Here is a 13,762-nt window from a genome sequence, read left to right on the forward strand (position 1 = left end):
CCTCATGCACGTGATTCCTAGCGACAGCGACAGACTTCCTCCGGCGCGTCGTGACGGCTGCAACCGCATGTCGGTGACAAACTGCCGTTGTTGCTTGAATGAAAACTATCGCTTGTATACCCATAAATTGCGAATAAGAATTTTAAAGTTTGTCGGTTAAACTAACATGCCCTATTTATTACTGTGTTGAGTGACATACTGAAGGCTCTTAAAAGCTTTTCACGACCTCCTTTTTTCGCAATATTTGGGTTTAAACACGACAGACGGCCCAGAATCGTACGCTACGACGCACTTCGCACGAAGATTTCGCATTGAATCAAACTACAAAATTGTCACAAGCTACCGTCGAGTCATCAAAACGAACCTTCGATAAGAAGATTTAAGACAAAACACTGCCGCTCGCTCACCCTCCACGTGAGATGAGAATCTAACTAAAAAAAAATTACCCCGTATTTGCATGTCAATCTGCAAATGTCGTCGAAAGACGACAGTCTTGCGTCTGGAGAGACTTAACAAAACGTTTATTTGATGTTCTGCGCAAGAAAATTGGTGAAAAGTATTCTGAAAGCGCTCCGTTAGAGTGCCTCGAGCGTGCAGCGGGTGCAGCGGAGGTGTACGAGCGCATCAAATCACGTCACACGTGAGACATGAGCGCTATCTGGCAGTTATTTTGGAAAATGAAGAGTGAGGCTCTGAGACGGGCGTGAGCGCCCGCCTCAGAGGTGATAAGGTGTAGTACACAAGGTGACGGGTAGGTGCCACCACCGTGTCGTCTTAGCAAAGCATTGGAAACACTTGTATTTTCGTGCAAGCGTTGCATGGTCAGCGGAGCGTGATAAACGCTACGGTTCTTAGAATTACTTATATATGCCTTTTCTAGTAGAAGACGCACATACAGAATATATACGTGTTATGGTGCCTCACATATGTGCAATAGTTGCTTTTTAATTGACAATCGCGCAAGTATGAACGCTGAATCTTGAGCAACATTGGTGGGCGCCGCGGATGGGGTCGGCCGTCAAGGGGTATCGACTGGTGCCGTTTAAAGTACCCGGTACCGTTAAGACTGGACAAACAGACAAATGTACAGATAGACATACAGACCAAAATTTTTGCGTAGATGGTCCCCAAGAAAGACTATCGTCTTTAAAAGCTAGTCGATACCTTGCATTCCTTGAAATACGCGCGGATTAGAAGCATCGAGAGCAAATTGAAACTGAAGCGAGGACCATGGCCACAGCCATGTTGCCGGAAATCGCCACGCATGCTTTCGGGCGACAAGCGATCTTTTCTAGTTTTCCAGAAACGCGCTACGCGACAAGCGGCGGCGACGGATGCACCTTCGCGACAGCAAATCTTGTCGAGAGGAAGTCGCATGCGTGCGTTGAGGGCCGAAAAGATACATCTGCCACCTCGGTTGCATATGTATCTGTGGGTTATAACATACGCGAGCCCCGCTAACCGTTGTAGAAGCACGCTGGGCCACAGCCTGGTGGGCCTTGCATTAAAGAAACTATATCTGCGCGCGTTTCTTCTCACAGCTTTGTGGAAATCGGATTCTGTGTGTTATTCTCTTGTACGACGGAAAAGATTGAGAATTTCACTCACCCAAATCTGTGTGTCGCACTTGTCTATCACAACCAAGTTCAATTACCGGAAGTCAAGCAAAGCGTAAATGCAACATCAGTTAAGAACGTGGACGAAATAACAACGTCCATCGGTGGGACGCCAACCGGCAACCTTCTAAAAACGGACAGGTTGTTCTTTTTCATTCATTTCACACCATAATTGTTAAACTACGCAGTTAGCAATTCGTATATAGCTGATTAACCAGCGAAACTGAAACGTTCGGCTTCGGTGTAGTAGCTGCCCAAGTGTTTCCAGCTGCAGTTTTTTTTTATTTTGTTTCACCACAAATAGGAGATACGTGCTTGGAACTTCATGGACACCCATCCGCGGGTAGCGATTCATGCTGTGGCAGGTGTCATTCTTATAGCATGAAAAAAAAAAAAAACCGAAGAGTGCAAGCGCGGTGACCCTTCAACGAAGCATTGCTTTCATAGTATCCTGTGCACTCATGGGCCTTCATATAACGACTCTCCGTAAAGGCGCACGGGCCCAGCCATGTTTGATCACGTGATTATAACTGGCCTGCCCTCAGCGCTAGCCAATGCACCGAGCCAGCGAAGCGGCTGTATCACTCTAACTTTTTACTGCAGGTTTTAACACGGCAAATATCTTTTCGTCCACTTTGCTTTCTTCACATTTACATTATAATTATCACTAATACAATCTCTAGCTATACTTTCCTTGTCATCATTGTCTGTTAGTTATCATTAATGCAGGTATGATTGCAGTGTCGTTAATTAAGCCCCTGCCGGTCAGTCCCATCCATGCCTGTATTGCGCTGTGTCCCATTGAAAAGGAAAGCGTTGCTGCTATCTTGAATATGTCACTGCAGCTGCATGCCACAGTGACGTTTCGGCTCAAGTCATGGGACTCTGTTTATCGCCACCTTTTCTTATCTGCGCAACTTTCACGACAAATTGTGGGCAAAGCGCTCATTTGTCGTCGCACGCGGATGCGTCTTTCGGAGCTCGCGTATCTACACAGACCGTGTGCGTTGCGCGTGCGCAGTTCAGCTGCTGGGTGGACGCGGTGATCTTCGTGTTCAGCCTGGAGAATGAGGCCTCGTTCAGCGCAGTCTACAGCTACTACATGCGAATGGCCCACTTCCGGAACAACGCCGCCGACCTGCCACTCATACTCGTCGGGACGCAAGGTGAGTTACTTTTGCTTTTCTTCGCTTTGTGCTCGAAGATCGTTTTCATTGACCTATTCGCATGTCGCGCCGCCTAGCAGAATGCAGGAGCGTCCTCTTGAGGATGATCAGTAGGCAGACGCTCCCTTGTTTGTCTGTGCTATAGCTCCTCAGTGTTAGCGCGTTAGCAAGTAACCAACACAAAACAATTTTGTATGTTTCGTGCATCAGTACCGTACCCTCTGTGATTCGATCAATCTTATTCGTTCTTGCGAGACGCAAAGTTTCCGTAAAAATACTTGGCAACTTGTGTGTTCGATTATAGCCCGCAGAGTACACGTATCAGCTTCGCAAGATTTTCTGCATCTATACGTTGGATAGTTAAATGTCATCATGTGACCTTTGCAGTTGAAACTCGCATTGTTTTATGCGCGTATAGAATTCGTCAGCGCTTTTTTAGTGCATGAATCCCATAACATTCATTGTACGCAAAGAGTAGCGCTAGCTCGTGATTTCCTCTTCCAAACCTTGGCAAACGGTGCTCCAGTTGATTTTTACGTTCATCCATAGATGGCAGGACTCTGCAAGCGATTCGCTTCTTGCCGGGTGTCAGAGCTAAATTGTTCCCTGCGTCCAGTTAAACGTGGTGATTGTGGCCATGTTTGGTGTAGTGCATTGTGAGTGTTGCTCTTATCGAAGTCGTTCGGCAGAGACAATTCCTCAGATTACATTCAGCAGCGCTGTTCAAAGAAACCATCTTGACGTCGAGGGTTTTTCACTGGACGTAGAACGCACCGGGAGTGACAGGGACGATGAACGATGATGGGCTGCTCGCTCACGAGCAGCGAGTTGCACTTCACGTCCCATCGGGCGTTAATGTTTTTTCATGCTCATAAGTCACTTTGACTGTACGTACTGTAAAATATTCTTGTGCGAGCTCAGAATGAAAGGATTGTTTTTGTGCATTGCATGTAGCCCAATTACAATGCATGGATCGCCGCATGCCGCCAACACGCCCGAGCTCGACGGGCGAAACGAAATGGTTAGAGCAAAGAAACGTTCAGTTACGACTACAGTCCGCGCCTCTCTTCTAACTTCTTTTGCCCTTCACCCGTGCCGTCTGAATGACGGTGTTCCTCGACGAATTTTCACAATTTCGACGTTCCGAAATGCGTTTCCCCGAGCATTCGATTCGATATTCTTGTTGCGATCGCGCTGATAGAACCTGCAACACCCGAATGCAGTGAATTACGCACTAATAAAGAGTCTGATCATTGCTATGACACAAGCGCTACTTAATGTGAAATGAAATGCGTGTGTTTCGTTGAAGGAGCAAATCCATGGTGCTTATGGCGCAAGTAGTGACGACGGCGTAATACGCTTGCAAACCACTGCTACGTTAAATATCCGTTCCTGTGCAGCCGCGACGGCCCGCTATTCGCCAGTGGCCTACTACTGCCGCAAATTACCTCGAAGGCTCGGCACTAATTACCTCGAAGTGCCGACGAGTTCTAACGTCAATTCGAGTTCGGGCAGTTTTATGTAGCACGTGGAGGATTAACACAAGGCGTCTTTAATGCATGGTCGATCAGCTGACACCACCACTCTTCGCACTGCGGCAAGAAATGAGGTAGTGAACATTTAACAGTTCATATTGTTTAGGGAGGTACTTTGGTTCGATATACATTCATTCGACGATGAAGAGTTCATCCGGTGAAAGCGGCATGGGGTGTACGGCTGTGCGTCCTGTATTTTCGTATGCGAGTTCACGGGTTGATAATCTTCCCGCAGCCATCTTGGATTGCAAGGCGCACCACCTATAGGCCGTGGGAATTGCGAATAGGTAGCAGTGTAGGCGCTCTATAGATGAAGATTGCTTGGCAGGTCTTTATCGAACGCTGCTTTCGCATTGCCACATGAGGCAGACACGAACGCGTTTTCTGTCGTCGAGTTGCACGTTTAGGAGAACAATAAACAATGATATATAATGCAACTATAGTTTTAAACTTTAAAAATATTCTTTTTCACTAAAGCGCTGCAGTAAACGATTAAAAAAGGGGGAGGTAGGGGGGAAGGAAGAGTTCTTTTCACGCCTGGTTATGGCTTTTGAGGACTCGTTGCGGTTACTGTAGGGGTAACTCGGTGCGGCACATTATAAGCTCTGGCAAACTAAGACTCCTGACAAATTTCGCGCAGAAAAATCTTTTTATTGCGATGTGTGTGCCATAGCGGTTCCGCGCCCAAGAGCATGTCCCCTGCGGACGGATAGGCTGTCGCAAACAACAATGCGTGCTCGACGTCGGCGCCCTCTTGTTTGAGCGCTGCTTTGAGCCCGTGCGAGCAGCGCAGGCAGTCGCTCGATACAAGTGACACGCCAAGGCTGCTGTGGACGCGCGCAGTCTGCGGCCGCGCAAAAGCGCCATACGTCACAGAGCGCGTTTTCGAGGGTGATTCTATCGCGGTGGCGAGTCGGACAAGCGCGAATGTCGGTGGATGTTTCTGTCTACCTGCAGTGATGACAACTATCTGTGAAGCTTCTGCTGGTCTGGGAGGTGGTACATGTAATAAAAAAAGTCTCAGCTTTGCCGTAAAGGCAAAGCAATGAACGCGATAGGAACAAATTGCAAGGTCACGCGAACAGTGGCAAGCAGATCAAAACGTGTGCCCCGCGTTTCTCACGCACAAACGACGCACGAAACGTAATCACAGGTACAGATGAGTGCGAATAACTCATGACAAACGGTAGAGAACCTGCAAGGCGTGCATAGCCGCTGTATACCTAGCTGTGCCTCAAGAAGCTTTCTCGGTTGCTATGTATACTCGTGCGCATGTTGTCAAGTGCAGTTTGCGACTGTGGCAGGGATGATTGAACAAAATCAGTTTCACCGAAATGCAATGAATCTGATAGCAACAAATTGCAATGTTGTAGTAAGTGATGCTGGCAGTCAACTCACTCCGATCTGATCTCACGTAACGCTACAAAACCTAGGTGTAAGAGGGCACGGCCGCTCCAGGTACACTCTTGGCGCTGCCTTTGCGTGTTGAGAACGCAGCCCATCGAAGCTCCCGCCAGCTGCGGGGGCGCAAGGCGCGCGCTGATCGCTCCCGCGATAGCCATGAGCGCCCGACCCCCTTGTTCGCTCACGAGATAAGCGCGCGCAGACGACCGCGGCCGGAAAGGCGATGTTCGCTCCTCAGAAGGAGGGGGGCAGCGCATCCTATATACACACACGTAAATGACGATGGTGGCCGACAGCGAAAAGATCAGCAGAGACAGTCCGAATATTTGCTATCGCAAAAATAAAATTGTTGAACACCGTAATCCAGACAGGATAACATGCCACAAAGGGTGGTTTTATACCAGAAGTCGAGACTTGCGAAGATGGAACCGTTGACATAGGAGAGCCAGATTCACAGCGCAGTGCGAACCCAGACAAGATATAGTGTCGTGCCTTTTCACCAAGGAAAGCATTTGGTTGGGTGGGACAGTTCTTTTTTTCTTATTGCAAAAAATAAATTAAAAAAATTATTTTGACGAAGTTGCGTGTTCTTTTGTACGTGTGCTTGAAATACAGTTTTTCTCACGTGCAGACCTCAATTATCTCGAACTAGTAAATCAGTTAAAAATGGGCTACAGTGCACGCAGGATCGGTAAACGAAATGAAATACGTCTAAGAACTATCATGAAAACGTGATTGAAGATAAGTGAAAAAAAATGCACGTGCTGCCTAAATACGAATAAAATTACGTATGCGTATGTCCAGCTTCTCCTTGACCCCTTCGGCAACAAGAAAGTGTGGTCCGAAGCAAGCTGGATGTAGTACGGTACGGCACACTGTTACAGAGAACACGCGAGCTCGTGGCCGGCGGCTCGCGTGGCGCCAACTGGTAGCGAGATTTATAAATGCGGCGGGCGCGCATGGAATCGTAAGGGCGCCAAGCTTCTCTGCCTGTGCGTATGAAAGCGTTGCAAAGCGCTTCCGTATTTCTGCGGTGAAATTTGTTAAGCTGTCGCTCTACCGGCTACTCGTCGGATTTTTAGCAAACACAAAAACTGTATGGTTTCGTTTATTGGTGCATTTTTTCGCACGCTCTCACCGTTAAGTACATTAAATTGTACACGTGCTGCTCGCTGCCACTGGCCGCTTTTGATAACAAATGAGGCTATTGAAGTCTGGTGCAGCCGGCATTCGAAGCTCGCCTCCGCGACCATGAAATATCCGGTTATTGAAGCCGAGTGGGTTTCAGTTGTTTTGGAGTGCGAAAACGAAAAGCGCGAAGGGTCGTGGCTCGCTAACGCACGCCGTGTCCATGAGCAGAGAAGTGGCGGCAGACTTGATGGAACATTGCGCATGGGCCGCATTTCGGTGTCTCGCCGGCAGTTCGTGACCACCGGCGATGCGCTCGCGTGTTCCCTTTAACAGTGGACCGTACTGCACACAGTTCCTTCGGATATCCGCCCATCTTGAATACTGGAGGGGGGAGTGTTTATGTTTAGAAGGAAAAAAAAAAACAAAAGTGAGCCCCGCAACTGTCTGCATCAGGGTGCGACACCTCAGCAGTAACTCACAAGGAATGGGGCTGAGGAGGGGTTAAATAGATAGGAATAAAGGTGTAGAGAGAGAGAGAGAAAGAGAGATGAGGTAAGCCAGAGAGCGACGACATATCGAAGGGATAGGAGAAATAGGAAAGATGGGAACATGGTCACAGGAGTCCGAGGACGGGGCACCACTTGCGAGAGCTCTTGTCGGCGTCAGTAGATGGCGTAGAGCAAGTCCAGTGGGTCAGAGCTACACTGTCGTCGGAGGGCGGCGTCAGAAGATGACGTAGGGCGAGCCCAGTCGGCCAGAGCTACGCTGATGTCGGAGATCGCCAGGGCACAACCGGTCGGCACGGAATCCAGCGAGCGAGTCTTGAATACTGGGTGCCTGCCCCTAAACGTCATGTCCCCGACAAGTGTCGACCTCTGCAGTTTCTTGCCTTCATGTGGTAACGTTGCGCCTAATTTCTGCCTGCTTGTGATGGATGGACATTTGAATGCTGTCTTTAAGCACCCGATCAAGATGAGCAAATGTAGTGAAGTATTTTTCGTGTGTAGCCGCATTTAGTGTGTCCCCTAGCTTCGCGGACTGAGAGGGACTCCTATAGGCCTCATACTGCGTGATGAATAGTGTCTGTAAGTTAACGTGTCGCGGTACAGGGCGGGCGATGTTGCGTATTGGTAAGCATCTTTGTACAGAGTTTGCAAAGCTAGGCGTTATGGTTGTTTTTTTTTATTTCAGCACTGGGAAGAACATGAAAACCACCTTTGCAGATAGCATATGTATTCAGGGGGGGGGGGGGGGGACAAAGTGAGACAATAATTATGGTTGTTAGCGGCCCAATCAACTATGATTTAACAAATAACTTTTCTATGACTGCATCAAGCGGGCATATACGTACTGAAAATTTGGAGCCAGTCGCGTTTCTGCACAGTTACACTTGGAATAATTCTTCCAGCATGTCTGTGCTCCGAGATATCTCGCGGCAAAGTTTAATTGTGCTTTGCATGATTGCACTGGCGCGCACCTCCTCCCGGATAGGCCGCGGCAGTTGCGTGCGTCATTTAATCTGAATTTGATTGGTCTAAGCTGGTAACGGTTGTCCTTTTACTACCGGCTGGCGGTAACAAGTTACGACTTGTCACATCTTGGAGGAACATGTATACCTTGCATGCGTAATCATTCACTGCGCATATGCTGCGGGATATCTCGAGGCACAGGCATGCTAGAAGAATGTAAAAACGCGACTGCCTCCAAATTTTCAATACATATATGCCCGCTTGCTGCAGTCACTGAAAACTTATTGATTCGGCCACTGACAGTCGGAATTATTGTCTCACTTTGTGTCCCCCTGAACTACATGAGTTGTCTGCAAAGGTGGTTTTTGTGTTCTTCCCATACAGAGCTGAATTCCCAGAGCTGAATTTCAAGCAAATTCTTTCAAGTTTACCTTTTAACACCCGGTAGAGTAAAAAAAAAAACAGCGTTATACAACTGAGACACAAAAGACCAGATATGCAGCTTTATTGATTGATTGATATGTGGGGTTTACCGTCCCAAAACCACCATAAGATTATGGGAGGTGCCGTAGTGTGGGGCTCCGGAAATTTCGACCACCTGGGGTTCTGTAACGTGCACACAAATATGAGCACACAAGCCTACATCATTTTCGCCTCCATCAAGAATGCAGCTCCGCAGCCGGGATTCGATCCCGCGACCTGCGGGTCAGCAGCCGAGTACCTTAGCCACTTGTCACGCACTTCGGGTGAGGCCCCGCCGATCCAACATCGACGTGCGGCAGACTCGCAGGCTTCCACTTTACGCTTTGGCCTGCGACGCCTGAAAGGCCTCGAAGTGGCACATTTCGAATTTATTTGCGGGTTGGTCGACCCGTGCGGGGTTGCACGTGTGGTGATGTGTGGGCCTGACCGACGCACTCATAGAGCAGACACGGAGTTTGATTACACATAAACAAGCATTTAATTGGAACACTGGCAAAGGCAGGAGTTAAGAAAAATAACAGAGAGGAGTAACACTGATACGCAAAGGAAAGAACAGCTATATAACAAAATATGCTAAAAAAACACTACAAAAGGTACTAGCACAGGCCATTACGCGGAATGTTAATAAAATAACGACAAAAATGGAAATCAGAAAAGAGCGATACAAGGGAATAATTACACAATGATCATTGGTCGCGTTTTTGAATTTCTATGTGCGTCGCAACGCACACAACTACACAGATTTAAAAAAAAAAAGGGCTGGTTAAAACAATTTCACAGTTAAAAAAAAGTCACAATAAAAAAAGTTCCATACGGACCAGACCAGCTTTTGGATCACGTAGGGGAGTTGACGGGTGCCGCTGAAGATCTCGCCGCTTTGGTAGACGACGAGGGTGCCCGGAATTGCAGCCGTCTCAATACGTTGCACGGGTCACTCCATGCTCGCCGCCTACGCGAGACTCGCGACACCGACGACCGCACTTGTTGCTGGTTGTACGTCAACTGCTCTTCCGATGCAGTTCAAACCTCCTCGGGGGCGTCCACGTGCTCCCATCTCATCTGGGAGTAATTTTCTTTGTGGAGACCGCCGGTTCCCCTTCCGGTCAGGGGCAGGGAAGACGAGCCGGCGCCACGCTGGGTCGTTATAGTCGCCGGATGTCGTCTCCCAACACAAAAACGCCCTTCCTTGGAAGATGGGGCCCGCGGATGCTCCGAAAATTGGAGTCGTTTGTGACATAGCCCCCTTCTTAAGAATATTACTTCGTAATGTTCAAGAAAATCACAAACGCACAATGTTCGGCAGCTTTCAGTGTTCCGGTCGTCCACCAACGGGTTTCTTTTTTTCGCGCACCATTTCACTGACGTGGACGACATCGCAGAGAACACCTGACACACCACACTTTCACGGTCACTATACGATGAAAGTCAGAACTCGCGCACAACGTCATGTCCACACACATGAAAAGAAAGTCTCAAAAATACTGCACGATTCAAGGAAAAGGCACGTAGGCATTCTTTCATGCCACATCCTAAAACAATACATGCTTTAAAAGGTATTGAAAAATCACTTATTGACACGCAGCTTTCAGAAAAGATGAATGAAAAACTATTCGGCATGATCGCCTGCGCGCAGTTCCTGAACTTACTGTCCACTAAAGCGCTCTATTTTAAAATGATAATAAAAAGGAAAGCCTTGAATAACGCAACGCCATGTCTGTGCACTCATGCGTACCGTGATATACTTCAATTGTACGACCAAGCAGTACCTTAAATTAAAAGCCCAACTAAATAAAATAACAACGTCCCTAAAACAAAGCTTTCCTAGCTGAACGGGTAATAGGTTGAAACAACAGAACATCGTCTACAAACACACAGACGACAAAAGCAAACCAAAAAAATTAACTAAGCTATTAGTCCCCCCACTCATGGAATGCTCCTAAATCGAAAAACAGAAATGAACGTTGTTTCAAACAACAAGTCATTTGCCTTTAAGGTTACCTTTGAGTTTCTATGTACGTAACCTTTATCCGTGCTCGAGGTGGTCGCACTCTTGGGGCAGCCGTTCGAAACAACCGGGGCAGACAAAAGTGTGTACGGCCGCTACACGGACGCCTGTTTCCCGTTAGTCTGCACCCCGGAGGCATGCCTATATCGACGCCTCGTTCTACGAAAACGGGTCCCTGAGCCACGTCGTGTCGCTTGGCCGAAAGGCACTGGTTCGCCATGCACCCCGCGCTTCGAGCAGGACAATTGAGCGAAGGAGGTCGGCTCTTCCGAGCTCCACGAACAAATGCCTGCCTCGCCCCTCTATCTGTCGGGCGGTTTGAAGCATAGGGACCCACTCGACTGGCAAATGCCACAAAACGCAATCGAAGTTTTCGTTGCGTTGATTGCCGTTTGGCAATTCGCGATTTTCCCGGTTGCTTTGCAGCCTTCGTTTTCCTTCTGTTTGTGCGGCGTCTTTTTCTTTTTGCACGTTGCCCAGTGCTCACTTTCGAGAAGTCCACCTGCAACGTTTGCAGAGCAGAACTTGTTTCGCTTGTCTTTTCAGCTATAATGCCTATACAGTCGGGATTTTCCGTTAACTTGTGGACACCCTGACTTGCGGGAAGCTTGACTGACGGCTGAGCAATGCAAGCATCTTCCTCGGGGCTGCGCCGCTCGCACCTGGAAGAACTACTTGCCCCAACATTGCCCAGCTCGCAGTGCGCGTCAGCACCCGACTGTGCCCCGCTCTCTGTACAGGGGTCCTCACCTACCGGGCCGGAGGTACTGCGAACTTCACATTTAGCTGCTATGGCGACGCACAAACAGGGTGGCTGTGCCAAGTCCATTACAGATGGCATTTCTGCATTAACAAGACTCTGCAGGCACAGCGCCTTGTCGCCATCACTGAGGCCTTCAGTGGCCTTTGTGGCCACAACGGGACTTTCAGCAGCTAACATTTTAGGTTCAGGAATGAACATACTGTCCGCCTCCCAAGTACTACCGGCCTGCCCGGCCTTCGCCGGCTCTACACATTCGGGCTCTTTGCATCTTTTATGCATTACATCAAAAGCCTCAAACTCGCGCCGCCTGCTTTGAATCTTCAGGCGCAGTTTTTCAACGTACTCATGGTACGACTGTGCCAACTTGTTCGGGGCATGGACGGTCGCGCTATTAGAAATTTCAGAGCCTGAGCAGGGGTCCGCCTGCGTAGCACACAGTCTCAAGCGCTCTTTTTCCTTCTGAATTCTAAGCCTTGAATTTTCTCGCTCCTGTTCCATCAAAAATTCCAGATGTTGCCTGTACCTAATGCGTTCGGCATCGCGTTCCTCTTTAAGTCTATTTCGTTCTTTTTCGACGAAATTATATAACTCCTTGCCTACAAAGCCAAAGGCTTTGCCCTGTTCAATAAGCCTGTCAAACTGCGTGCCGTCCATTGTTACGAACAGTTGATCACCAACAAAACAATAAAAGGACGTCTACATACTGGACGCTCAGAGTTACGTCAGTCTCCCAGACACCACCACGTGGTCGGCCAGTCCTGTCGCGCGGACGCCAGATAATGTCACGCACTTCGAGTGAGGCCCCGCCGATCCAACATCGACGTGCGGCAGACTCGCAGGCTTCCACTTTACGCTTCGGCCTGCGACGCCTGCGACGCCTGAAAGGCCTCGAAGTGGCACATTTCAAATTTATTTGCGGGTTGGTCGACCCGTGCGGGGTTGCACGTGTGGTGATGTGTGAGCCCGTAACCGACGCACTCATAGAGCAGACACGGAGTTTGATTACACATAAACAAGCATTTAATTGGAACACTGGCAAAGGCAGGAGTTAAGAAAAATAACAGAGAGGAGTAACACTGATACGCAAAGGAAAGAACAGCTATATAACAAAATATGCTAAAAAAACACTACAAAAGGTACTAGCACAGGCCATTACGCGGAATGTTAATAAAATAACGACAAAAATGGAAATCAGAAAAGAGCGATACAAGGGAATAATTACACAATGATCATTGGTCGCGTTTTTGAATTTCTATGTGCGTCGCAACGCACACAACTACACAGATTTAAAAAAAAAAAGGGCTGGTTAAAACAATTTCACAGTTAAAAAAAAGTCACAATAAAAAAAGTTCCATACGGACCAGACCAGCTTTTGGATCACGTAGGGGAGTTGACGGGTGCCGCTGAAGATCTCGCCGCTTTGGTAGACGACGAGGGTGCCCGGAATTGCAGCCGTCTCAATACGTTGCACGGGTCACTCCATGCTCGCCGCCTACGCGAGACTCGCGACACCGACGACCGCACTTGTTGCTGGTTGTACGTCAACTGCTCTTCCGATGCAGTTCAAACCTCCTCGGGGGCGTCCACGTGCTCCCATCTCATCTGGGAGTAATTTTCTTTGTGGAGACCGCCGGTTCCCCTTCCGGTCAGGGGCAGGGAAGACGAGCCGGCGCCACGCTGGGTCGTTATAGTCGCCGGATGTCGTCTCCCAACACAAAAACGCCCTTCCTTGGAAGATGGGGCCCGCGGATGCTCCGAAAATTGGAGTCGTTTGTGACACCACTAGACCACCGCGGTGGGGCACCAAACGTGCAGCTATATATTGTTCTTAAAGCGGTTGAGGAAACTTCTGCGGGACGTGCATTGTGCGCCGCTGCCGAGATAACCGCGCCCGCGGAATGTACTTAGTCATCCATGCATCAGCCATGGCGATAACAGGCTACCAGTATCTCCGCAGTTGAGCGTTTGGTTGACAAGCTTGAACATTCTTCTCCCTCTCCTCCGGTCCTTTAGAGAAGGCTTATAAAATTCTACAGCAGGAATAAACGCAGCTGTTTGTAGTCTCTCTCTCGTCGTCGTTTTTCGCACTGTTTTCCGCTGTACCAACGGGCTCAAGTACGCACGCTCTGTTATCATGTATATGCATGATTCGCTCACTATACGACGGTCGACCTAGAGCGCCCATGTTTC

The 13,762-nt window shown here is 48.7% G+C and overlaps 1 protein-coding gene across 6 annotated transcripts in view; it reads left to right on the forward strand.

Moving 5' to 3' along the window:
* CenG1A (Centaurin gamma 1A) overlaps positions 1-13,762 on the forward strand; it is a 339,755-nt gene that overhangs the window by 257,924 nt on the left and 68,069 nt on the right. For all 6 annotated transcript variants that reach the window (XM_037423691.2, XM_037423690.2, XM_037423692.2 and 3 more), the window contains one exon: positions 2,638-2,782. In XM_037423691.2, coding sequence (XP_037279588.1) covers positions 2,638-2,782 — 145 coding nt within the window. The remainder of the gene's footprint in view (positions 1-2,637; positions 2,783-13,762) is intronic.

Source organism: Rhipicephalus microplus, chromosome 4 (assembly GCF_043290135.1).
Source record: "Rhipicephalus microplus isolate Deutch F79 chromosome 4, USDA_Rmic, whole genome shotgun sequence".
In the NCBI taxonomy this organism is placed as follows: Eukaryota; Metazoa; Arthropoda; class Arachnida; order Ixodida; family Ixodidae; genus Rhipicephalus; species Rhipicephalus microplus.